Here is a 24,878-nt window from a genome sequence, read left to right on the forward strand (position 1 = left end):
AATCCACAAGAGACATTTTGCTGTTTTGTTTTTTGTTTTGTTGTGTTTTGCTTTTTGTTTTTCTTATTCCCAGTTTGAGTCTCTTGTCCGCGATGTGGAAAGTGAGCCTCTGAAAAGGTTTCCCTCCTTTTTGATGCCGAGGTCTGCACCGATCCCTGAACCCATGTGGATAGTTCACGCTCATATTTCTGTCTCTAAGACGTCCTTACTGGCTTTATCAGGCCCTCTCGGCGTCATCCTGTCATATAGAAGACATTACTGAACGCGATGCCTGCAGATGTTTTTTCCAAGACACGCATGCCTCTAAGCTACGTTTCTGCGTCGAGCTTTCTTCGCGTTATGGCAGGGACGCCGTGAGCCCCATCCGACTGACCCGTCCTTTCTTTCCCACCCTCTGTTATTAGCTCGCCCTCAGAGCTGCTTTTCTTCTCCCTCGGTCCCGTGCTCCTCCTTTTAAACAACAGAGAGCATGTTTGTTCTCTAAAATACTTGTCGTGTTCTGGTGACATTTGTTTACACTCTGGTACTTCTGGTGAACACCCACCGAGACTGGAGATGTAATTTTAGCCCGGGTAAATTGTTTCCCATCTACCAGTAAAATAAACCCAAGTCTGCTCCCTTGAGGTGTTTTCCATCCACTTACTTTGAGCTCTCTTCTTATCCCCCCCCACCCCCAACCCCTCACCTTTCTCCGCAGATGAAACTCTGGAACAAGTACAAAGTAACCAGCATCCCTTCGCTGGTGTTCGTGGACGCAGCGACAGGAAAGGTGGTGTGTCGAAACGGTCTGCTGGTGGTGAGAGACGACCCTAAAGGTGAGAACAAAGACCTGCACGCGCACCGTGTTGTGAAGTCATCTTCACACTCTGATTCTTTTTTTTTTTTTTTTTTTATCTCCCTGACTCAAAGCTCTGACCTTATTTCACTTCACTGAATGGTTTTGGAGATTGTGGCTAATTTTAACCATTAAGCCCTTCAGGAAACCACTGTTTATAAGGCCAACCAAACGCATAACGGGGTAAAAAGGACAGTAGGACATATAAATTTTCCATGTCATGGTTTTATTACCCTGAAATCTTGGTGGGAAGCATTAGTCATTCACTCTGGCTTGTGGGTAACACCCAGCATTACTGTGGCTGCGTAGGAGACAATCTGGTGTTACAGTATATCATTACACAAAAACTGTTATTGTATGCAGAGGGAATTACTGTTATGTAAAAAAAAAAGAGAAGAAAATACACAACCAAATAAATCATTCAAAATGGACAATTTATGGCGATTAAACTTTTTATATACGCATTGTAGTTGTAATGTGTAATCCAGTTTCACCTCCGAAGTTGTAACTGTGTTTACCGTGTCAATATCCGAAACAGTTCAGTTAAATATGTTTGCAGCAAGCATTTCCTTTCTGGATTAATAGTTTCCGCCGTTTTTGGCCCAAAATAGTAATAAAGTGTGTTAAAGCACAAACTCTGAATGAATCTAAGTGAGGTTATGATGTCAGAAAATTATTTCAAGAATGAATATTGGTGCAAAAATTTTACCTGGAATATAAAGGCAAATATATTATAATGCAGCCAAAATATGCTGAGATCCCTGAGGACTAAGAGAAGCTGCTGTCTCACAAATAGCAAAGATGGTGCCGTTCATCAACACTAAAACGTGCTTCTACGACTGAACGCCAGATGTGCGTCTCCCAGCTCAGTCATCACGACAGATTCTGCAGTCAGCGACCGCTGAGAGGACGGAAAATCATTCTGGAAAATATGATGGAAGTTGTGTTGCAGCTCTGGGGTGACATAAGACTTTAAAATTCATTTTCTGGGATATTTTGTCTCGTTTTCTAATAACTTTTGGTATGGCTTTTATGGCACATGGAACATTTTTTATTTATTTTTTATTTTTTTACACATTTCCTGAAAATGCCAGGAATAAAACAAACTGTAAGGAAAGTGAATTAGAATTAGAGTTCCCACCTTTTAAACAGGCTTAGCAATTAAATTAAATTCACATTCAGTTCAAAAATACTTTTTTGATCCCAAAGGGAAATTAAGTGTTGTAACTCTTATCAACTCATTTTCCCTTAGAAGTAGTCAAATATGGAAGTACAATTATTCAAAATAATAATAAACGTTTAGCTTGTAAGTGCGAAATAGAAATGGACAAAATGTAATGATGTCAATATTACATTTATGCATGCTAATAGTGCTGTAATAACAATACAAATAAAATCCCTGTATGCTCTACAGCCTAGAGTTATAACTTTTCCTGCTTGTATGAGTTGATGCAACTATAATTCTGTGATTCTTACAGTGTGACCATTTCACAGCGACTTGTCTGGAAAAACCTGTAATCCATGCACTTTGAAGTGAAGTTGGATAATTAACTAAAGTGAGGCTGCATTTATTGCGTCCTCTGCAGCTGAATAAATCAAAAAAATCTTCCAAAGCCCCTCATCTCTGTCTCATGTGGGGGGCAGGGGAAAGAAAACGTGTTGTTAGCGACGGCAGGAAAACGGAAAAGACGAGGGAACAAGAGTATCTCAGGATTTTTATTAAACCCTCCTCAGAGAAAAGATGGATCTCTGCAAATGAGGATTAGTCAGTGAGTGAAATCTTGGACTTTGACTTTTCTGTCATTTCTCTGATTTAATCAGGTGTGACAATGTGACAAATCGATTCCTCTCCTGCGGTCCTATGTTTTGGTGTTTGGATTGAAAAAGGGCAGTAAAACCGGGTTTTTTTTTTCTGCACTCTGAAACTGGGAGGGGTGTGTGAGAAAGGACCCTCAGCAATGTTCCCTCTGCCTTTCATTCTCTGTGAAAAGGCCTGACTTGAGTGGCTGCAGACTGGCCTGCAGCGTAAAAGATGGAGTGCACGTTTACAATCAGGACAACAATGAAAGGGAACGCCAGTGCAGCACAGACGTGTCCTTCCTGCCTAATGAAGCACTAGACAACCGCGCTCACATAAAGAGGCTATTATGATCAGCCATACAAGGTTTTATTTATTATTACCCCCCCGAAGCCCCTGCCTTTTTGTATTATTATTATTATTCAGCTGTACCAAATGCATCTCCAGAGCAGGAGCAGGACAATGAGAGCATGCTGAAAAGGAAATGAAAAGTGTCAAAAAGAGCTGGAGGGCAGAATTACAGGCAGCAGTGATTTGCTTGAGAGACTTGGCTTTTCATGTTCATTAAAACCGTTTTTTAAATGTGTGTGGGCGTTTCAAAAAGTAGATATCACAAAAAACAAAAAAAATTGTTTGCAGATTGGTGTCTGGAATCAGACAATTTGCTGCTTTTTCTTTCTTTTTTTTAAAAAAAACTTTATTTCTGGTCATTCTGGTTGCACATCAAGTTAACATCCAGGTTTTCATGTGCTGAGTCATAATCATGGATGTACACAGTAGATAAAGATTTTCACAAACCGTTTCAAGATTTACAATTTTAGTCAAACAAAACTAAAAACACACTACAAACAGTTTTCAACAACTTTTATTGGTCGTTAGAGCTAATAGTTAGCATTAACAGAGCCTGTTGTTGTTAGGATGCAAACAGGAGTTTGTAGTGGCTGTTGAAGTCAAACAAAACTAAGAACAAAAGATGGTGACCTTTCTCAAACCAGTTTTCAGCGTTTTTTTTTCTTTGCCGTTAGTGCATTTCAGGCTAATATTTAGCACTGTGAGCCTGCTGTTGTTAGCATGCTACCAGCAATTTTTAGTTGCTTTCTGGACAAGCTTCCAAACAAATAATGAACCGATAGTCTCTGCTCCACCTGCCTGCTGTTAAACACTTAGGGAATTAAGCATATCTTTTGTCAAACAAGACTAAAAGTAAAGACCGGGACCTTCCTTCAAACTGTTTCCAACCACTTTTATTACCTATGAGTGCTGTCAGCGCTAATAGTTAGCACGCCAACAGCAGTTTGTCGTTCAGCTTTGGACAAGCTTCCAAATGATGATGATGATGATGATGAATCAGCAATCCCTGGTCCACCTGCCTGCTGTGAAGCATTTAGGGAATTTTCTAATTTAGTCAAACCAGACTAAAAGTGAAGATTGGCGGCCTTTCTTCAAAGCGCTTTCAACGACTTTTATTGGCTATGAGTGCTGTTGGTGCCAGTAGTTAGCACCGTGAGCCTGCTGTTGTTAACACGCTGTTTGTAGTGTCGTTACGGACCAAATTCCTAACAAATAATGAACCAGTGATCTCTTTTCCACCCGCCTGCTGTTAAACATTTAGGAGACTTTACTATTTTCATCAAACAAAACTTTAAAAAAACACACAAAAAAAAAGATGACCTTTCTGTCTTAAACTACTTTGATTAGCTAATGATTAGCCCTGTGAGCTCGCTGCTGTTGGGATGCCAGCAGCATTTTGTAGTTGAATTGTGGACAAGCTTCCAAACAAATAATGAACCAGTCATCTCTGCTCCACCTGGATGCTAAACATTTAGGCCTTCAGCTGTGAAGCTAGCAGTAATCTCTTCCCATGTTTCCCCTCCACCCCTCCTCTCAGGTCTGGAGTTCCCCTGGGGGCCGAAGCCCTTCGCAGAGGTGGTGGCGGGGCCTCTGCTCAGGAACAACAGGCAGACGGCAGACAGCAGCTGTCTGGAGGGACACTATGTGGGAGTGTATTTCTCAGCACACTGGGTGAGTGAGGAGAGAGAAGACAAAGAGGAGCCCGTTATTTTTTTGTTATGTTTATTTTTTTTTACTTTCCAGACTTCTAAACTCTTAAAACTGACAGCAGATCAGAGCAGGAAGAGGCTGTTTGTCTGTTTACATTAGAAGCAGTCAGCCATCTTTGAGTCCTTTCTCTACCTCTGGGCTTGTCACCAGACCTCAGTGGGCTGCAGGCGTTTGTCCATCTGGGCGCCGGACCTGCCGATAGCCGGCCGAGGCTTCACGACCGGACGATGAGATGAGATGAGCACGTCGGGTCTCCTAGCGCAAGTCAGCACAGCGGCTGGCAGAGCCGCAGCCGGCTCAGAGCGGTGACGCCCCAGTGTACTGGCTGGAGGCCCAAGCACATTAAAAACTAGAACAAAACAGAGTCACAAAACTGCCATTAGAGCAGCGTTTTCACACCACATTTCTACTCGGTCGTTCGATAAAACCAGGAACATCAGCACTTCAGTTTGGAGCTTTCTTTGCTGTGGTTTTCTCCTCAAAGCAAGAGATTTTTTTTGTGCTTTGTTGTTTTGGAGAAATTTCTAGATTCCCTTTACCACGCACTAAACATTGTGTCTGTCTATCTGTTCGTCTTTCTGTCAATCCATCATTTTGTCTAGATGTCCATTTAACTTTCTGTCCTTTTGTCCACACATGCAGCCATCCATTCATGCCTGTTTATAAATGTTTGTATTTTTGTCCATCCAGTCTTTGTTTTGTTCATCTGTAGTTCTGTCCGTCTCTGTCCTTATGTCTATCCATCCATTGAGTGCGTTTGTCCGTCTCTGTGTGTTCTTAAGTATTTTTGTCCATCAATCCATTGAAGCTCCAACCCTTTCATTAAAAACAAAACCTGATGAGAATGCATTTATTAAAATAAGACATGACCATATTCAGTAATTTATACTTTTTACTAACTTTCTATTTATTTATCTCTATTTATGTGATTAGTTTTTTTCCCGTATATGTGACAAAACCACACTAAAACAAAAAAATATCTGCTGTGGTTGATGCTTTTATTTTTTCAACTTCTAAGTTGTCAAAGGGTCCCCAAATATGAATTAACTGGAACTGTTTCCATCAACGTTGGCTTTGATGCGTGATGGAAACACATTTTTCTGAATAAGTTTTGACGTAGCTTATTTCTTTTATGCGACATTTAAATAAAATAAAAAAAACATTGGGTGGAAACGGATTGACTGTTGGTGCGTTAAGAAAGTTTTACCTTTATGTTCAGAAAAGAGTGGCAAACGGAGCCTGGGAACGGCGGGGAATCTAGGCCGCTCTGTTTTCTCTCCTGACTCTCTGATGTCATCCTAATGCCAGCCATACCAGCGCTCCCTCCTCCTGGTTGGACTGGGATCTCCAAGCTCTCACACACACACACACACACACACACACACACAGCAGAGCAAACATTTTCCTGATCTGCAGTAATGCATCAGGATTACAAGCTGGCATGTGTGTTTGGGGGAAAAAAAAAAAAGCTGGATACAGAACTGGAGATAATTACTAGTTTGTTGGAAAGGTGTTTGGTGACAAACGTGTGAGAGTCATCCAGCGACGTATGAAACTGCTTCGGCTCGGTTTTCTTTTAAAGGTTCTTAGAAAAATGGAAAAATATGAAATTGTCTTTTAATATTTTCCGGATTGAGGTAACTACGGTAACAAAAACTTTTTTTTTTTCCCCCAGACTATGATTTACAAGAACAAGACATGTCCTAATTTATATTTCATCCAGATTCTGTTCAGCTTCCAATTATTTTGAAAAAATAAAAATAATATATATATATAATATAGGATAAAAGAAGTGTGTGTCTTATGATCGAGGAGTTTAGGGGCCTTTGCTAGTTAGCATGAAGCTACTTAATAAAATGAAAGATTCCCAAGGAAAAACTGGTTTGCTATAGGACAGAAAATGTTAGAAAAAGGAGACAAATTCCCCCAATGAACTATGCCGTGAAAACATTTGATCAAATCCACTTTTAAGGTCACATCCTTTCTGATTCATGCCTCGTGTCACACCTAGACCTTTCGGAAACAAATAGTCTTAAAAATTGTTCAAATCTCGTTCATCATTACAAAGCGTTTACTTTTTTACTGTCTCTTCAGTGGAAACAATTTAAAAGTTTTGTTTTTTTTTGGCGGGTGTTCTTTTGGCTCCGGTGAAATGAAGTGCTTCTGTGTGTCTCTTAGTGTCCGCCGTGTCGCAGTCTGACCCGAGTCCTGGTGGAGTCCTACCGAATCGTCAAAGAGTCGGGTCACAAGTTTGAGATCGTCTTCGTCAGCGCCGACAGGTGAGCGTCGCTGCCGGTTCCTTCGTCTCGTCAAGTGTCTTCTCAAACAAGGACAGAAGTAAAAAGCAGAGTTTGGTCTGAATGTTGTCCGCTTCCATTTTAGGTCAGAAGAGTCTTTTAAGCAGTATTTCAGCGAGATGCCGTGGTTGGCCGTCCCGTACTCAGACGAGGCGCGGAGATCTCGACTCAACAGGCTGTATGGGATACAAGGTATTTTAATTTTGCATCTACAAATTTCAAATAGAAGTAGAGAAAAGAGATGCAAGTTATCTATTAATCTGTTATTCTAAAGTTTATTGATTTTTACGGATTCACTAAGCATTCGTTTATAAGCGGCCATATTTTTAAAAGCTGAGTTTTCTCTTGTATCAAGAGGGTCGACCATGTTTCCAAAACTTGGAAGGCTTTTTCATAATATGTAAACTTAATAAAAGCTCGTAATTCAGTTTTAATGTTTTATTCCATCAGCTGTATAAAAAATGACAATGAACAGAAAATAGTTTTCTCACGTTATTAAACTCGCTTGTAAAATCTGACAAAAGAATGGAAACCAAAAGATGAAAATGATCAAATATGTGAATCACTTAATCCCACATGAACAGAGAGCTGTTCGTGCAGAAGTAGACTCCTCTATGAAGTAGTCTGCTTGAATCTTAAAACCGCGCAACATGAAGTGAAATAACTGACCACAACCTTCAAAATCCACTGTGCTTTTTATCATCGTGTTTTGCAACGTTTTTCATCATTTGCAATTTTTCTCGCCTACCCCCTCCGCTTGGATGGAGTGGTTAAAAAATAATAATAATTCGAGATTCAGCTCAAAAATTATCTAGAAAAAACAGAGATTCCAAAGTTTCAAAAATTGCACATTTTCAAATTTTTTTAACCTCAAAATATTTCTGCTTTTGACATCTCAGAAATGTCCAAGTTTTTTTTTTTTTTCTAACCAATTACTGACTTTTCAATTTCCAAGAAAAATTTCTAAGTCTAATCTCAAAATTTCTGAATTCTTTGACAAAAATTTACCCCTCCTTTATTTATTAATTTTTGTCTGCAATGGCCCTGTTATTCTGTCGTACGTCTTCGTCGGTAACCTCTGAACGAGGTGTCTGAAGTAAAACTTAAGGACCTTGTCAAGTGTCAATATTTCAAAACGGAACTCCATAAAGTGCATTTCGCATCCAACACCAGACTCTGTTTGGATGATGACCGGTGGCGGCCTCTACTGGACGGAAGCCAAACTACAACACTCAAACCAAGATCAAAGCAGACGTTATCAGTTCATCGAATGGAACTAATTTTCAATCTCATAAACTTGTAATCGGCAATTAATCACAAGTCGCCTGCATTCCTAGAAGCTGGTTTATAATTTCTGCCATGCTGGGTTATGTCAGAGAGCTGACAGCTCACTGCGACCAGCACGGATTTACCCTGAGGAATGTGGGCCGGTTATCGAGTTAACTGTCTCTCTGACTGCAGAAGTGAAGCGTCTCTCCTTCGCTCCCCCCCCCCATTGCCTCGTCTGTGCTGTGGAGGACGATGTGAGCTGGAGCTGACTCTGTCCTGTGAAGAATGTCAGGAATGCCCAGAGGACGAGTCAGCAGCCCCCCCACTCCACGATTGCCTCCTCTTCTGCAAACCTCAGTCCACATGTGCAGCTCCCTGACTCATGAACCGCTTGCTTGCTAATGGTGCCCGTTTCTGATAAGAAACAGACACTTTTTTTTTTTTTTTCCTTCTTCTTCTTTTGAAAAGTAAGGGGAATGTGTTTGTAACAAGTTAAAGCAAAAGTACCTTCCAATAAAATCTTTTAAAAGGGGGCAAGGGGAGAAGAAAAATCCCCACGTAGCAAAGAAAACCTCAGTGGGAGAGTGAGGCAGGGAGGGGGAAGCGTCCGCTCCACGGAGCGATAATTGACGGAAATGACCCGCGCTCTTGCCCGTTTCCTTCCCCTCCTCTGTTCGTCTGCCTCTTATGTCACCGTCCTTCCGCCCTGCCCTCCCTCCAGGTATTCCCACGCTGATCCTGCTGGACGCCGAGGGCCGCGTGATCACGCGACAGGGCCGCGTGGAGGTGCTGAACGACCCGGAGTGCCGGCTCTTCCCGTGGCACCCGCGGCCCGTGCTGGAGCTGAGCGAGGCCAACGCCGTGCAGCTCCACGAGGGGCCCTGCCTCGTCCTGTTTGTGGGTGAGCTGACCTGGAGCTAAACACGAGGAAGGGCATTAAGTGTGAAGCGGAAAGTTGGTCGATTTTATGCTTCTTTTAAAAAAAAAAAAAAAAAAAAGCTGCGCTTTCTCTTCCACCAAGAGGGTCAACAGTCTTTTCATAACCCATTTTGAATCGTCTACAGAGATGAAATGGGTTTCTGTCTTGATTTCAGTTATTTGAGACACAATATCACGCATCATTTTTCATTCCGATAAGAATCAAGCAGCACTACTTTGTGTTGGTTTGTTGCCGACGATCTCAAAAAATGCAGAAAGTATTTGAGTTGTGTGAATAAGTGTAAAGTGTGGAAAATTCTTCTAGAGTGTAAACATTTTTTTAAAAATTCTTTTGTGCTTGAAATCCTTAAAAAGTGCTTGAACGTCTGAAAAGTGCTTTGTTTTTGATTCAGATTGCACAGTTTTGTAATAAAGTGATGAAAAGCTCAAATTCGGGGGGGAATGTAAGTTGGAATCAGATATTTACGCTTGTTGCTGGAATAGTTTGAATATTTATGCCTGAAAAGTGTATGAATCGAGTTTCTATAATTGCTTAGTAGATTTTTATTTTTTTTATCTGGATGGGAACCAAATTTGATGACTTCTTATCAAACCGAGGAAAGAAAAGAACGATACACAATGATGACTCTTGAATTTATCAGTCTTCTATCCTCCTCTGTAGCCTCTCCTGTTTCCTTTCCCTCTTTTAAACGGGCGTTTCTTTTTGTGTCAAGTTTTTTGACTGTGACTCTGTGACCCTCATTCAGATGCTGAAGAGGAAGGTGAACTGGAGCCAGCCAAGGAGTTGATTCAGCCAATAGCAGAGAAGCTCATGGCCAAATATAAAGCCAAGGAGGAGGAGACGCCGCTGCTGTTCTTTGTTGCCGGAGAGGTGAGAGGAAGCGCACGAAATGGGACGCTAAGATCGGTTTTAAAGTGCAAGTAACTCCCCTGTGAAAGAGCACCGCTGACTAATTTTGAAAGATTCTAGCAAAGTGGGCGGAGCCAAGAAAGTTGGAGTGTAGTCAGGTGTGCAGAGGCTGTAAGGGGCTAAGCAGGCTGTGGTCAGGATGAAAAACTTTGTCGCTATGTTCTAGAGTCTTTCTAGTTCTAGATCAGGTTGTAGAATCACTCCTGCTCTCCTCTCCATCATGTTGTGTCTCGACCTTTCTGGAGCAGCAGCAGATGTTATCACCATGTAAGTCGGTCTCCCCTGCCTTCTATCTCCCTGTTTGCATTTCTCATTGCGTTCGTCGTCTTAGTGCCTCCGTCATTATTAGACCCAACACAAAGAGACAATGTCTCGCCGAAGTTTGCAATAATTCACGAGCTTCAGAGCTTCTATATGCGTGGAGTTTGTTTCCACACAAGCATTTATTTTTACATTCGCCTTCCCCCTCCCTCCCTCCTGCAGCTGAGCTGGGGATAAAAACCACCAGGTTTGGACGTGCTGTGGTGGCGTAGGGGATAGTGCGACCCACATTTGGAGGCCCTCAGAACTCAACGCGGCCGTCGCGGGTTCGATTCCCGGACCCGGTTGACGTTTGCCGCATGTCTTCCCCCCTCTCTTTCCCACTTTCCTGTCAGCCTATTTTCAAATAAGGGACACTAGAGCCCACAAAAAGACCCCCTGGAGGGGAAAAATAAAAAATAAAATAAAAAAGCACCAGGTTTGATTTGCAGATTGGGTTCACACTCGGATATCGGTCCTCGCTCCAAGCTTTGAGCGGAGCTTCCAGGGCTCTGGGCCCACAGTCCTTCACTTGGCCCTGGGATCGGCCGGGTCGTCGCCAGGTCGGTTCCCAAGCCAGCTGCTGGGAGTCGATCTCAGTAAGGAGGCATTATGCTGGCAGGTCTTCAGAGAAGAGGCCAGGCAGAAGCAAACGACATTTGTTTTGCTAGTGCTGTCAACCGATTTAAAAACTTAATTAGACTGATCACCTTTTAGCTCAGTGATTAATAATGACAGAGCATAGAGGCAAGGTGATTAATAGTGATTAATCACTATGCTTAACTTTTTAAGCTTGAAATTGTGGTTCTTGTAGAAATGGTTCCCTGGGAAAGCCCCTTATCTGACTCTTTTGGGGTTTTTGTTTAGATTTTTTATTTTTTTTGCAGCAGAAAGCAGGTAATGTAGTCTGCCAGTACTAAACAGCATCTAAGGAAAACTTACTCCACTATAAATGCATACATGTATTTGCAAACTTGTCTAGGTGACAACTGACAGATAAGAATTTAAGAACTATTTTCTACTTCTTGAGTGTGTCATCCCTTTCTGATGCCACCCTGGGCAATTGCCTATATCAAAAACTGAATGAAATTCTTGAATAAAGTTAATTTCAGGCTCTGTATTGCATTTAAATAAATAAAAAAAACTATGTCAACAAAATAAGGCAAGGCAAGGCAACTTTATTTATATAGCACCTTTCAGCCAAGGACAATTCAAAGTGCTTGTACAAAACAAGTTGAAAACAACAAGAAGATAAATAAGCATCACTTTAAGTTCAAAAACCCATTTTGCTGCCAAATTGTTGAATAAACAGACATATGATCTCCATGCCAAAGATTTTTAGAGCTCTTAATCTGTGAAGTTGTTCGAGCACGAGCTCGGTTCACTTCTTTGAAAAAATCCATCTTTGGAAATAATGACACTGACATTAGCCTCAGTGCTGCTGCTACATGTTTAGCTGTGAGATGATATTTTAGCTTTGAGGAGGCTAACTTCTCTTAGCAAAACTTGTATACAACAGGGTCTGACCATATCATTTTTCGAAACAAGAATTAACCCCCACTGGGCCAAGAGGAGCAGCTTTATCCTCCATTGCTGTTGTATGCGGATGTAGCTTGTGTGTCAGATTTGCGGATGTACCAGAAACGCATGAATGGAAAGGTTCCGGCTGGAACTTGTACATTAAAAACAAATTGAATAATTGCGGTAAAAATTGTAACACATTGCAATCTAAATGAATGTGTTAAACTCCTGACCCTACAAAAACATAATCAACCACACACAAATTTTCTTTATTTTTGTCGTAAGATTATGAATTGTGACCATAACAGATGGCTGCCGTTGTCTGCATGTGCATGTTGCAAGCGATGATGATGTCGTACATCATAGTACATTGTGCAGCAAATTTAATTTAGGCTCTAATGTGTCATTTATGAGTTGTAAAAGACTAAAGTTTGTCTCTCGGGACATCAGAGTGTTGTAAAAGACGGATGTTTGAGTCGTCAGCTGAGGTTTCATCGCGTGGCATTCATGTGTGAAACATCGCGGTTCATCAGTGATCCGAATATTTCTGCTGCGGTCCTCCACGGCCAAACGCATGCTGAGTCACATCACAGCTGTGAGTGTGGTCGGCTCTTTGTCTTTCCAAAAAAAAAAAAAAGAAAAAAAAAAGTCTTTTCTAGCGTTTGAGCTGCGCAGACCGAGCAGACAAGGTAGCCAAACAAAAGAAAAGATCCACGACTTCCTCCGGAGGCCAACGCCTGACGTGGAGATTAGAACCCCTCGGATCAGAGAGACCGGAGGGGCCGCGGTGACAGATTGCGGTTCCTTCACGCTGCTTGCCTCGCATGATCCGTCATCCATGCTCCATGTGGCTGTAAGAGAGCCTGAAAAGGAGCGGAGGTTTTACTTGTAGCGGCGAGGATCTGGCAGTATTTCACCGGGGGAAAACGTTGCCATCTTCGGTGACGGCTTCCATATGCAAGTATTAAGTGTTGACCGTTTTTGAATGGAGCCGGTTTTTATTGCCAGTCACCAGAGGAAGAAACCACACAGCTGCTCTTTTGTTTGTAGTTTACAAAGCAGAAGGTCACCAGCTTTGGTTAGCCTTTTTAGGTAGTGGCACAGCAAATATATTCAATGAAAAGTCTCTGAGCTGTTTGCTTGCTTTGATCATGTTTAGCTGGGATAGCGGAGGATTCTCTGACAACAGAACATCAGAGAGCGGAAGGGCTTGTGTTAGGCTGGAGTGAGTGTTAAACGCACCAGGAAGTACATCTGAAGTCGGCTTCCCGAAGAGAAAGTCAATAATAAACTCAAAAAAATGGCACATAAATCAGAAACCTTAGCTGGAACCACACAGGAAAGGCTTCTATCACTAGATTAGCTCTTTGCTGCAGTGCCACCTTCTGGTCTCTTCCGGTAACTTCAAATGTAATCTTTCCCAGATGAAAGTGATTTTTTTTTTTTTTATGAGTCTACCTTTGAGCCAACAAGTTAAGCTGAGGGGAATTCAGGTTAGGAAACATCCATCTGCAGTGTAGCCGAACTCTTGGCCAGGTAGGCAACTCTCTGATTATTAAAGGTGCTGATTTATTTTATTTAATTTTTCTGTTAAAAAAAAAAAAATTAATTGTTTTTTTACGTTGTTTTTTTATTTTTATAAAATGTAAAAAAAACATTTAATAAAAAAATTGGTTTTTTTTTACAAATTTGTTAAGCTATTACCATATCGTGACAGGAGGGTTATGAAGCAGATGATCTGTGAAAAGACGCATTCTGATCTCCACGCTACTATTGCTGCCTGAAGAAATGTACCAACCAAAAGCAACCAATCGGAGCCAAGAGAAAGGTCTCAGCGCTGTCAATCATCCTCATGCACTTTCTTTTCAGTGTGCTGATGGAGGAGAAACAACACTCCATAGTAGGAAAACCATTTATCCACCGTAATCGGTGGCTATGCTAACTTGTCTGGGCATTCCCAACTGGGTCTGCTAGCTGAAGCTTAGCCGCATGGAGGGTGATTGACAGCGCTAAGACCCGGCTCCTGGCTTTGATTGATTGTGTCTAGTTAGCACTTGGAGAAGAAATTTTATTTTATTTTTGTACTGAACTTTCTCAGCTCTACCATAAACAAGATTTTGCTTTGATTTGCTCTCAGATTATGTTTTTGCTCACTTGTTTCTGTTTTGTTAATAAGATACTGAAGTATTTTGTAGACACCTATAAACTTAACCTAAATTCTATCTTAGGTTTTAACAAAATAAATCAAAAGAAGAGCCACAAAAATGCCTAACAATCAGAAGTTTGATGATGCATCAAATTTAACCGATACGGTATCAATATTGATATCAGCGATACTGACCCTGTGTCTACTTGGTATCAGATCGATACCAAAATGTGCAGTATCGGACACCTCTAATAGAAACATGTCTCTGCACATTTGCGTAAAATAATTTTAACTAAGCATAAAAAGCATTCATTTATTATTGGTGTAAGCAATATTGATCTGATATAGTTGATGAATATAGTTTCTATGGCTGAGAATCAAATATGTGAACCAAATATAAACACTGTGTACATCTACTGTATTTCATGAGACAGGTTGCTTTTCAAAGTGTCAGTCACATAAAACTTCCACTTCTGTGACTTTTGACAATGACTAGCATAAGAGTCCTGTACTGTAAAGTAGTAATACCTAAAAAGTAAAAACAAAAAATTGCTCTGCGGTTTACATCTGGAATGTTTCCCTGTAACATGACGTAACATCGTTTCCTTCCTCCAGGACGACATGAGCGACTCGCTGCGGGACTACACCAACCTCCCAGAGGCAGCGCCCCTGCTCACCATCCTGGACATGTCGGCTCGTGCCAAGTACGTCCGCGACGTGGAGGAGATCACGCCGGCCGTGGTGGAGCAGTTCGTCAACGAGTTCCTGGCTGAAAAGCTCAAACCAGAGCCCATCTAAAAGAGAGGCTTCGAGCAGGAAATGGACATGCAGAATGAGACTGTCACTCAACCCAGATCTGTTCTCTCCCCCACACACACTCAACTCCTCTCTCCATCTCCCCTGCTCTCATTCACCCCCACTCCTGACTGTTAGATAGAAACAAATGTCTCCTTACGGACATTTTGACCATGTTTTTGTTTTTTTTAAGTCCTTTTCCTCTCTTTATGGAGTCCTCTCTTTCTCCTGTGGTGCCTTGCATAGTCCATACAGTATGACAGCTTGTTGGGGCCATTGTAGATAGAGGGGGAAAAAAAAAAAAAAAAAAAAAGAGTAAATTTCTGCTCAAAAATTTTGAGATCAATTCCTGACATTTTCTAGAAAAAACATGAGTTTGAAAAGTCAAAGATTTGCTTGAAAAACAAAAATTTTAGAATAATTTCAGAAATTTTCTAGGAAGTTTCTGAGTTTCAAAAGTGTAACATTTTTGACTTTCAGAATGAGTCTGAAGAGTTGAAAATTTTCTACATTGAAACTAAGAAATTTGCGCTTTTTAAAGTTTTCTACCAATTTTTTGACTTTTCAAACTCAAATTTCTTTTTTTTTTTTCTAGAAAACATTTGTGATTAATCTCAAAATTTGAGTTTTTCTACCAAATTTTCAACTTTGGACCTCAGAAATGTCCTTGTTTTTTTGTTGTTGTTTTTCTACATATTTTCAGATGTTTTGGTGGAAATGTACTCCTTTTTTTCTATCTACAATGGCCCTACTACACCGTCGTAATACAGTAATATATGAGGATATTCTGTTTTTGTCTTTTTTTATATATACACACACTAGCATTTTTGAGATGTAGAGAGAACCTGAGAATCGATACGGTGGACCCACGTATTGAAGCTGATGCTTTGCTTTCTATTCTCACTGCAAGATTTATGTTGCTTTTTTGACGCTGAGAAAGAATAAAAATGCAGTCATGCGGTAATTCACCTGTATGACAGAGGGTCGGATGGATGTAGCTGTAAGCCCGTCATGGGTGCTCACTGTAATCGGCGTGCAGCTCGCTGCCGAACGACTCATCGGGTGTTAATGGTGGTTTCATGTCACAGTCGTTTTGAGGATTTTCTGTGAAGGTCCCCGAATGGGAAAAAAAAAATGGACGGGATATTTCTGCGATCACAAGAAAAGAGGCATTTTTGAGAAGCGTCGAATGTATAGACTCTTATATTCTGTTACTCCAGTCATGACTTCTCTAACGCATTAAAACTCACTGGCAAGTAGAAAGTTTGTTTTCGGTTTTTGTTTTTTTTTTAAATCAACTTTTGACAGCTAGCTTGCCATGAGTGCCAAGGCTATTAGCATGGCTACCGACGATGATAAACGGTTATCCTGTAACGGTAGGTTGTTTCTCCGCCACTAGCACTTAGCCTAGCTAGTTCAGACCAATAATTTGTTACCTTTACAGTCCAAACAGCCATGTTTGGCCTTAGTTCAGCTAAATAAAACAAATTTAAAGTTCCAAATATGACGTCAGCTTTTGAGGGGAAAAAAGCCAAAATGTCTACCACCGGAAATGTATTTATGTTTTCCAAGCACAATTGTATTTATTAAAAAATAAAATAAAGAAAAACCGATTCCTGCATTTCCCTTCATGGAATGTTGACATGCCACACAGTTTCCAACTTAATGACAAATTAAATCTAAAACAATATTGCTATTAAGTTTCAAATTCAATAGTGGCATTGCAGTAAAATGATTCCAAGGATTCCTGCATTTTCTCTATTCTTAAAATAATTGTTTTTTTTGTTGTTAGCTAAAGTTATTAATAGCCAATGCGGATGGTCTAAGAGCCAAGAAATAATTGGAAAACTGCTAAGAGCAACAGATTTTTGTAGGAGCAGACAGCTAGATAAAAGGTGCTTCACAGATACTCTGGGCAGAATAATACCCTTGTGAAATTTTCTAAATGACTTGTTCATACCAAATCGTTCTGTCCTGATGTAAAAAACCCTCAAATTAAGAGTATGCTTTCTTTTTACAGACACAGCAAAAGCAAGCACATTTTGTCTTTATCATAGAAATTTCTGAAGAGCTGCAGACGAGGTTTGACCTTTGAACCGGCTTCTAGAGTAGCTGCTTCTGTTTTCAAAAGGATTCCAGGATTCTGAGGTCAGGAAAAGGTGAACTTTTATTGAAACACTATTTTTAAAAACGGGAGAAAGTAGATCTTCAGTTCAAATGTATGGGTTTATTACAGGACTCATAATTATACAGATTACACAAACTATTCAGTTTATTCATGAGAACTTCCTCTCAGCCTTAGACTGCCTCTTCTTCCCAGCAGTCTGTAGAAGCATGGACAGCTGCCTCCTGCCCTCAAACAGAAGGATGCTGGCGGCCATGGCTGAATTCAGACTGTCCACGCCTGAGACGATGGGAATAAAAAGTCTGGAACCGTCTGTTTTCTCAGCTAGCTGCACCGCCTCTGTGCTCAGGCCGCGTGTCTCTCCGCCTATCACCAGAGCGGTGGGGCTCTGGGCCCAGTTCTCATGGTACAGTTTGGTTTCCACTCTGGGGAGGGAAAGATCCTCGTCCTCCGAGTCGGAATCAGACTCCGAATCGTATTCCTCGTACTCGATAGTTTTCCTTCTAGGTGACGTGCTGACCCAACCGTAATCTCCCGGTTTGGACAGCTTGTTGGTACCGTCTTCGTCGTCAGCGTCTCTTATGTCAGCCACGTGCGCAGTCACCGATTTGGGAAGATGGTTTCTGATCTCGTCCCAGTCCAGATTGGGATAAACGGGGAGTCGGAAATGGGCGCCCATTCCTGCACGCAGGACTTTGGGTTCCCACACGTCAACACAACCTGTTGACAAGTCAATGAAACGATTAGAATTCCTGTATTGAAAAGAAAAAAAAAAACGATGTGATAATTATGAGAAATATTAGCATTTTTTATATTTATATATAGTTATAACTTGTAGAAAATCATCAGTTCGTTTGTCCATCTGTGGTTGGTAGACTTTCTTCTCTCTGACGGTCTCTAAAAGTTATATAGAACTTTTAAACGATGCGCAAATTTTATGTGAGAGTTTTGCTGATATCAATATCTGACAAATATTGCTATTATGGCTAATCAAAATTTACCCATATATATTAAATATCTACACATTTAATGTGGTGGCTATTTGGACCTTCCATAATGCCTCTTAACTTTGGCTAGAAACTAAAAGAATGGTTATTTTCTACAGACAGGTATGTTAGCAAATTCTAACATGTGGTTTTTAGCCATTTTTCAATTCATTCCTTCACTAAATTTTCACAAAGAATGACAATTAAAAGGTACCAGTAATATGTTTTTAGATCTTTAGTTTAAATCCTAAAAGTAGAAATAAAACGCTGGTTCTTTGAAAATGACAAATCTCTTACAGTAGATAAAAAGTTGTGACAATTGTATCCCTAAATGAGTTTTATTTAGGGATACAAAAAACCTCAACCTATTCTTTAGGTTGTAAGGAATACAAAACTCTCCAGCTTCCTACCATATGTGTTCTTTCATGTCGAAATCTGATCACTGTGGAGGTATTTGCTATAGATTTAAGATGAATTTTTCTATTTACACTATAAATGGACTTTACGGAAGAAATCTACCTTTGGTAAGGAGGACGTCCTGACAGCCAGCAGCAGCTGCACATCTCAGCATGGTGCCAAGGTTACCAGGATCACGGACGTTGTCGCATATCAGCGACAACGGCAGCGACGGATCTCTCTGTGAAAAACTGAGCCGAGCAGGATCAGGCCGGGCAAATATGGCTGCAGAAAAAACAACAAAATCAAACGCAGAACTTCTTAAAAACATCTGCATCTTCATAAACTGAACGAACGATCCTTACCGATCACTCCCTGTGGGGCAACGACGTCGGACCAGATCTTGATATCCTCAAACTTGACCTTGACTACAGTCGCCCCCCTCAGCTTGTCCAGCGGCAGCTCTCGGAGCCGATCCGCCATGCTGAAGAACACTATCTGAGGGCGGGCGCCGGCCTCCAGGGCGTCGCAGATCAGACGCCTGCCCTCCAGGAGGATTTTACCCTGCTGCTCCCGAAACTTCCTGGATCGAGCGACGCTGACCAGACGCCTTACAGAGAAGCAGAGCACGCACAGCGAGGTCATAAAAAAAAAAAAAATCTAAATCAAGCAATATTCAGAATCTCTGTGTTGGTTTGCGATCAGAAATCAAACAGAATCCAGAAATTGTAGAGCTATGAATTTTTTCCTTTATGCAGTTCTTCAAACATTTCATTCCAGTTCACAGCATGACATGCATTCAAACAACAGCAGGGAGAGTCTCCCTCTGACCTAAACCTGCGTTTCCCAACCCTGGTCCTCAAGGCTCACTGCCCTGCATGTTTTAGGTATTTCTTTGCTTCAATCCAGCTGATTTCAATTGATGACTGATTAACAGGCGTTTGTTGAACTGCAATCAGTTGAATCAGGCACAATAAACCAGGGAAACTTTAATAAAATGTAGGACAGTGTGCCTTGAGGACCAGGGTTGGGAAACACTGACCTAAACCACCTGACTTTTAAAGCATTGGCTCCTACCAGGACTAATTAAGGGGTGGAGAGAACATTTACATTTCCAGAAAGGAAAAACATTAGTACAGTTTCCTAGAAAAATATATACAGTACATAATTACAACTATTCTATTCTATTTGCAATACTGTTAGGTTGCAGGAATTTTCCACACCACCTTGAACACACCATCACCATCGATAAACATGGTGGCGGTATAGAGTCATGCTGTGGTGGTAGCCACCGTATTTTGTTACCGTAGGAAGCACTGTTGCATTTTACACTATTCTGGTCACAGCTATATTGATATATTGTATATTGTAACCAAACTGTTATTTACAGAAAAACATTAAACATTTGAGTAGTATAGTTCATTATTTTTACTATAGTGTGGTCACAATATCTGATAAGGGCTCTCATATTCAGTGACCGTGTGTATTTACACAAAAAGTAAATTCTTTGTTCGGCTTTTTCTTCCTTTTGCGGTTTTTTTTTTTAATCCATCTCTTGTAAAGCTTACGTCTTTGGCTTAGCATAGTATTAACATTCTGCGGTCACGAAAAATATTGTAACAGATGAACGAGGAGTTAATGTAGAGATAAATGGAATCAATCATTTTTCTTCCATTTCACAATTATGCACAACTTTATGCTTGGAAGATTAATTTTGTGGTTCTAATGTAACAGAACGTAAAAAAAATAAAGAAAAGTTCAGTTATTCAATATAATAACTTCAGTGTCAATAGGAAATCCACAGAACAAACGGCATGAATAAATGCAAATTAGTGATGTTTCTCCCCAAAAATACAGTTATTGGACATGAAGACAGTTTGATTTTTTTTTTACTTTTTGGTATTTTTCGGCACTATTCAATCCGTCAGAAAGTGTGGAGAAAGACATGCCGCAAAGGAATAGGGGGCGGGAGTCCAACTCGGGAAAACAGAGTTGAGGTATGTAGCCCCGGGGCGCAACACCTGTTAACCACTGTATCACTCCAAAATAATAAAATAATAATACAAACAAAGCGAAAGTAGAGAAATTGCTTACGATAATCTTTTATCTCCTGGTAAAGCCCTCTCATAGCGCAGTCCGTCTACAGAATCCTTTGTAATGTTAGCATAGGGTTGCTTTGCTGTCTCACTCCTCATGTTAACAGCGTCACGCCAGTCGGGTTGTTCTCCAGCAGCTGTAGGACTGTTCCTAGCGTTCTTCTTCTCTGCTGCCTGTGGATGCTGCTGCTGCTGCTTTACAACTTTACCCGCGTCATTGTCAGGAAACAGCACCCTGACTGGTTTCCTCCTCAGACCGCGAACAAAGCGCTTTGATTCCACTATAATGTCGCTTCTGGTGGAAAGAAAAATATTTTTCTCTACGGGCAAAATTCGTATCACGCCTCTTATGAGCGCAGCCATTTTTCTTTTTTTTCTTCTTCTCTTGTCTGGAGGAACTTATTACAACAAACCAAGGTGGGTGCCGCCACCTACCGTAAGTTACCTGCATTTCCACGTCTATAATTACTCTGGCTTTCCCAGTAAATGACTAACCCGCTTTTCTTTCAAATTATTCATAATGTGTAACTGTTTAATTAATATCTCATTTTAGTTGGATATATTTGTTTGTTAAAGTTGCGATTAAACTTACAGGCGCTCTGTCAGCCACGGACTCTAACCACGTGGTGCATTCAAGTACACGTCGAAAACTACAATTTTATATTATCAAAGATATTAATGGTTGTAGTATTTCATAAATAGCAACCTTGATCAACACTCAGCTCATTTTATTGTTTAAGCAGGTTAAATAAATTAACTCTCGACAAAACATACCGCAGTTCTAGTCACTTTCCCAATTGTGCAAAGAGTATGAATTCTCTTTGATAATTTGCAACCGAATTTAGAGCAGGATGTCTTTGGTATTTCGCTCATTATATTGGCATTTGCAGTGTTCTGGGAATATTTGTGACGGCTTTTGTCCAGGGCGCCTCTGATAAGCACATCTGTTTGTGCCAGATTCTCAATCGGTAATTTAAAGAACTGGTTTTATAATGACTCTAGACTGCATGTCTAGATCTCTTCTAGCTTAAAATCTCCACCAAGTTATATGGAATTATTGTACACTAAAAACGCAATCTTCACAAGTTACAGCGTCTATACCCAGGTGCCATCGTGTACATACATAATCGAAGCTTCTAGTATTTTTAAATAAACTATTAATGTATCTTTTGTCTCCTTAAATTAATAAACAATCATGTCAAAAGATAATTTTATTGTAATAATTGAGCGTAATAATACATTGCGTTATAGTTTAAATGTTGCAACACTTTTTTTTCTGTCTTTTGGCCAGGTGGTATTGCTAACAGTTAATGAAAAATCCGAGGTAATTGGAACGCAACACTTCCATTCAGCGCTCGACGACGGAGAAATCGATCGTTCAGGAAGCTTAATCGAGCTCTGCGTAAAGGAACAGTTATCATGGCTTTGAGGCGAGCTTTACATTTTGTTTTTAAAGTCGGGGACCGAACTAAAACTGCCACGTTCTACCGGGACGTCCTGGGCATGAAGGTAGTCCATCTGAACTGAACATAGCGTCCAGGTTTAACGTCTGTTGTTCGGTATTCTCTTCAGGTTTCATGACGATTATGATTATTTTTGCAAAGTCCCTACAGAGTTCCTCTTTAGTTGAGGATGTGAAATTGAGTTTTTTGTTATGAATCCTCTTCAATTACATTCACATGTCTTCTATTTCCCTTCAGATTTTGCGGCACGAAGAGTTCGAGGAAGGCTGCAAAGCAACTTGCAACGGGTAGATTATGACACCAGTCTGCGTGCACTTCGCACCCACAGGGCTAATAATTCCTCATATTTAAACCTTTCAGCCCCTATGACGGAAAATGGAGCAAGACAATGGTGGGCTTTGGTCCAGAGGACGACCACTTTGTGGCGGAGCTCACATACAACTACGGGGTGGGAGAGTATCAACTGGGCAACGACTTTTTGGTGGGTGAAAGTGGATTTTGCACACATCGTGAAGGGCAATATGTGTTGTGGAGTGAAGATATTTCTGTGTTTAGGGCCTCACCCTGCAATCCAGCCAAGCAGTGAGCAATGCCAAGCGCCTTGGGTGGCCCCTGACTCAGGTGGAGGAAGCTGTGTATTTAATCCAGGCTCCTGGAGGATATCCGTTCTACATTATAGACAAACAACAGCCTTCTCATGGTGACCGTCTCCTGCTTCTGCTTTAAAATGATTTCGCCCCCCAGGACCCTCCATTGTGGCTCTTTGTTTATCCAGAGTTTCTGATCACATTCTTTAAAAAGTTGCATGCTTCTCTTTTTCTTTCTTTCTCTCTGCCTACCTATCTATCAGGCTTTTAGAAGTAACCACTCTATACTGCCTATCTTTCGTCGTTTTCCACAGTTATGGAAAGAACTCTCTCCCCTTCTACAAAACCTTTTTTCCTTTTTTTCCCCCCTTTTAGAATAGACAATTCATTTTGTTCTAAAATCTGAAAATGGAAAGAAATTTTAGCTTAAATTTCTTAGTTTACATAAAATATTTTATGTATTATATATATATATATATATATATATATATATATATATATATATATATATATATATATATATATATATATATATATATATATATATATATAAAGTTGCTCTAGGTGAGTGTTTATTTTGCAGCAGCATTGGTATGGAGAATTTATTTAAATAATAAAAATTTATTTTGTACAGCTTTTCTAAAAACTCAGACATTTTTCAAGAATCAAGCAAAATTACAGAGCACAAACATAATGATTAAAAAAGACATTTAAATATGTAGCACTGGACATAAAAGCAACATCATAAGTACAAAACAGAACATTAATCATACATTATATGCTCTGTTATCCATCCAGCCATCCTTACAGTCAGTAGTTTATATATATATATATATATATATATATATATATATATATATATATATATATATAAAGCCTGACCTCCAGCAAAAGGTCTTCATGAAGTCATGTTGCATTTTTAATTACATATTTCTTTTCTGGCGAAACACCTGTAAATCGGGGTGTTTGAAAGTGGGTAATGCTTGGAAAAGTTAAAAATATGTATCACATATTCTCCATGAAATGCTTTCTGATGAGAGTTAAGCTAAAACTGATTTCTGTTTTCAGATTTTAGAGCAATAGGAATCGCCTTGCTCCTCTAGTTTCTGTAAGGAGACGGTGGCACCTGAATAACGAAATTAGCAAATTAGTCAGATTGTGTCTGTCCACCGTCAGAACTGTGCCCTGTTTTATCACTTTCAATAGTCCAACATCTACAATCATGGATTGTTTGTCTGCAGACCCTGTCCAGAAGGTTTGCCTTGGCGTGTCGGACCTCCAGAGATCCACTCGCTACTGGGCCACTCTGCTGGGAATGACGGTGATGGACAAGAGTCAGGACAAAAACACTGTGCTGTTGGGTTACTCCGACTCTCAAGTGAGTTACCAATTAATAATAAAGACATGAACATTACTAGTTTGGCTTGGTATATTTACATGTTTTGTATTTGTTCAGTGTAAGCTCGAGCTTCGGGATACTGGTGGGAAGGTTGATCATGGAACGGCATTTGGGAGAATCGCGTTTTCGTGTCCACGAGAGCAGGCAAGCTGCGCTTTCTTGGAACTTTTCCGGATTAGTTCTTTTGAAGAAACGTGACAAACATTTTCTGTTCCTGTAGCTGCCCGATATTGAAGCCTTGATGAAAAAGGAGAAAGAAAAAATTCTCAACCCACTGGTCAGCCTGGACACCCCTGGGAAAGCCACGGTAGAAGTTGTTATTTTAGCTGACCCTGTAAGTGTTTTTTTTATTATTTTATTTTTAATTTTTATTCAAATAATGTTGCAATCTTTTTCAAAATAATCAATGTGGAAACTTTAAGCGTGATTTTATTATTATTATTTAGGACGGGCATGAAATTTGTTTTGTGGGAGACGAGGCGTTCAGGCAGCTGTCTGCTGTGGATCCCAGAGGAAACGAACTGCTCGATAAGGTTGGAATTATTTCAAATCTCCCTCTTTAGGCTAAGCAGTCTACATTTTTGGTTGTTTACTGTGATTTTTCTGTTTTCCTCTTGTGTTTTTTTTTAGGCTATGGCAGAAGATAAAAGCAATGAGTGGTTCGCCAAAAACAAAATGCAAAAGCCCGCAGCCTGAGACGAAGATGTTCTGTGGCAATAACTGCGGACCAACAGTGATGAGATTCTGAACAAGGCAACTGTAGAGAAAAATGTTGTATTGTGTCATTTCAGTTCCGCTTTCACAGGAAGTAAATTTCCCAAAAAAGGAAGATATGAATAAAAATATGAAAAAGTGTGGTGTACATTTGTAATTATCTTGTCATCAGTTTGATATCCCAAAAGTAACATAAGATTAAATAAACCAGTTATATGTCCTGTTTGCTATTTTTTATAAT

The 24,878-nt window shown here is 40.3% G+C and overlaps 3 protein-coding genes across 4 annotated transcripts in view; 2 read left to right on the plus strand and 1 right to left on the minus strand.

The window, feature by feature from the left end:
* nxn (nucleoredoxin) overlaps positions 1 to 16,134 on the plus strand; it is a 71,689-nt gene extending 55,555 nt beyond the window's left edge. Inside the window, exons 2-8 of the mRNA XM_044120407.1 lie at positions 698 to 815; positions 4,522 to 4,655; positions 6,873 to 6,973; positions 7,077 to 7,183; positions 8,982 to 9,161; positions 9,946 to 10,070; positions 14,692 to 16,134. Of these exons, the coding sequence (XP_043976342.1) occupies positions 698 to 815; positions 4,522 to 4,655; positions 6,873 to 6,973; positions 7,077 to 7,183; positions 8,982 to 9,161; positions 9,946 to 10,070; positions 14,692 to 14,874 (948 nt within the window). The 3' untranslated portion in view covers positions 14,875 to 16,134. The remainder of the gene's footprint in view (positions 1 to 697; positions 816 to 4,521; positions 4,656 to 6,872; positions 6,974 to 7,076; positions 7,184 to 8,981; positions 9,162 to 9,945; positions 10,071 to 14,691) is intronic.
* Positions 16,135 to 17,078: 944 nt separating this feature from the next.
* Positions 17,079 to 20,869, minus strand: mrm3a (mitochondrial rRNA methyltransferase 3a). Its single transcript, XM_044120406.1, has 4 exons — positions 20,473 to 20,869; positions 18,744 to 18,988; positions 18,502 to 18,663; positions 17,079 to 17,716 (listed from the first exon to the last, which is right to left on the minus strand). The coding sequence occupies exons 1-4, from the start codon at positions 20,835 to 20,837 to the stop codon at positions 17,148 to 17,150; spliced, it is 1,341 nt and encodes a 446-aa protein (XP_043976341.1). The 5' UTR covers positions 20,838 to 20,869; the 3' UTR covers positions 17,079 to 17,147.
* glod4 (glyoxalase domain containing 4) lies at positions 20,796 to 24,858 on the plus strand. 2 transcript variants are annotated; one of them, XM_044120409.1, is made up of 9 exons: positions 20,796 to 20,891; positions 22,175 to 22,224; positions 22,298 to 22,418; positions 22,493 to 22,637; positions 23,766 to 23,902; positions 23,981 to 24,067; positions 24,144 to 24,257; positions 24,370 to 24,456; positions 24,554 to 24,858. In XM_044120409.1, exons 3-9 carry the CDS (start codon positions 22,326 to 22,328, stop codon positions 24,617 to 24,619), a joined length of 729 nt encoding a protein of 242 aa, XP_043976344.1. In that variant the 5' UTR covers positions 20,796 to 20,891; positions 22,175 to 22,224; positions 22,298 to 22,325; the 3' UTR covers positions 24,620 to 24,858. The 2 variants fall into 2 exon arrangements, with proteins under 2 accessions (XP_043976344.1, XP_043976343.1); XM_044120408.1 differs by lacking the exon at positions 20,796 to 20,891 and adding an exon at positions 21,822 to 21,983.
* The last annotated feature ends 20 nt before the right edge of the window (positions 24,859 to 24,878 follow it).

Source organism: Gambusia affinis, linkage group LG06 (genome assembly GCF_019740435.1).
Source record: "Gambusia affinis linkage group LG06, SWU_Gaff_1.0, whole genome shotgun sequence".
Classification (NCBI taxonomy): Eukaryota; Metazoa; Chordata; class Actinopteri; order Cyprinodontiformes; family Poeciliidae; genus Gambusia; species Gambusia affinis.

Coding starts and splice junctions, on each gene's coding strand:
- mrm3a (XM_044120406.1), bottom strand. CDS start 20,837: ATGGCTGCGCTCATAAGAGGCGTGATACGAATTTTGCCCGTAGAGAAA. Junction 18,664..18,743: donor TGCCCCACAGGGAGTGATCG/GTAAGGATCGTT, acceptor TTTTTTCTGCAG/CCATATTTGCCCGGCCTGAT. Junction 17,717..18,501: donor GGACGTCCTCCTTACCAAAG/GTAGATTTCTTC, acceptor ACTTGTCAACAG/GTTGTGTTGACGTGTGGGAA.
- glod4 (XM_044120408.1), top strand. CDS start 21,894: ATGGCTTTGAGGCGAGCTTTACATTTTGTTTTTAAAGTCGGGGACCGA. Junction 21,984..22,174: donor GGGACGTCCTGGGCATGAAG/GTAGTCCATCTG, acceptor ATTTCCCTTCAG/ATTTTGCGGCACGAAGAGTT. Junction 24,457..24,553: donor GAAACGAACTGCTCGATAAG/GTTGGAATTATT, acceptor GTTTTTTTTTAG/GCTATGGCAGAAGATAAAAG.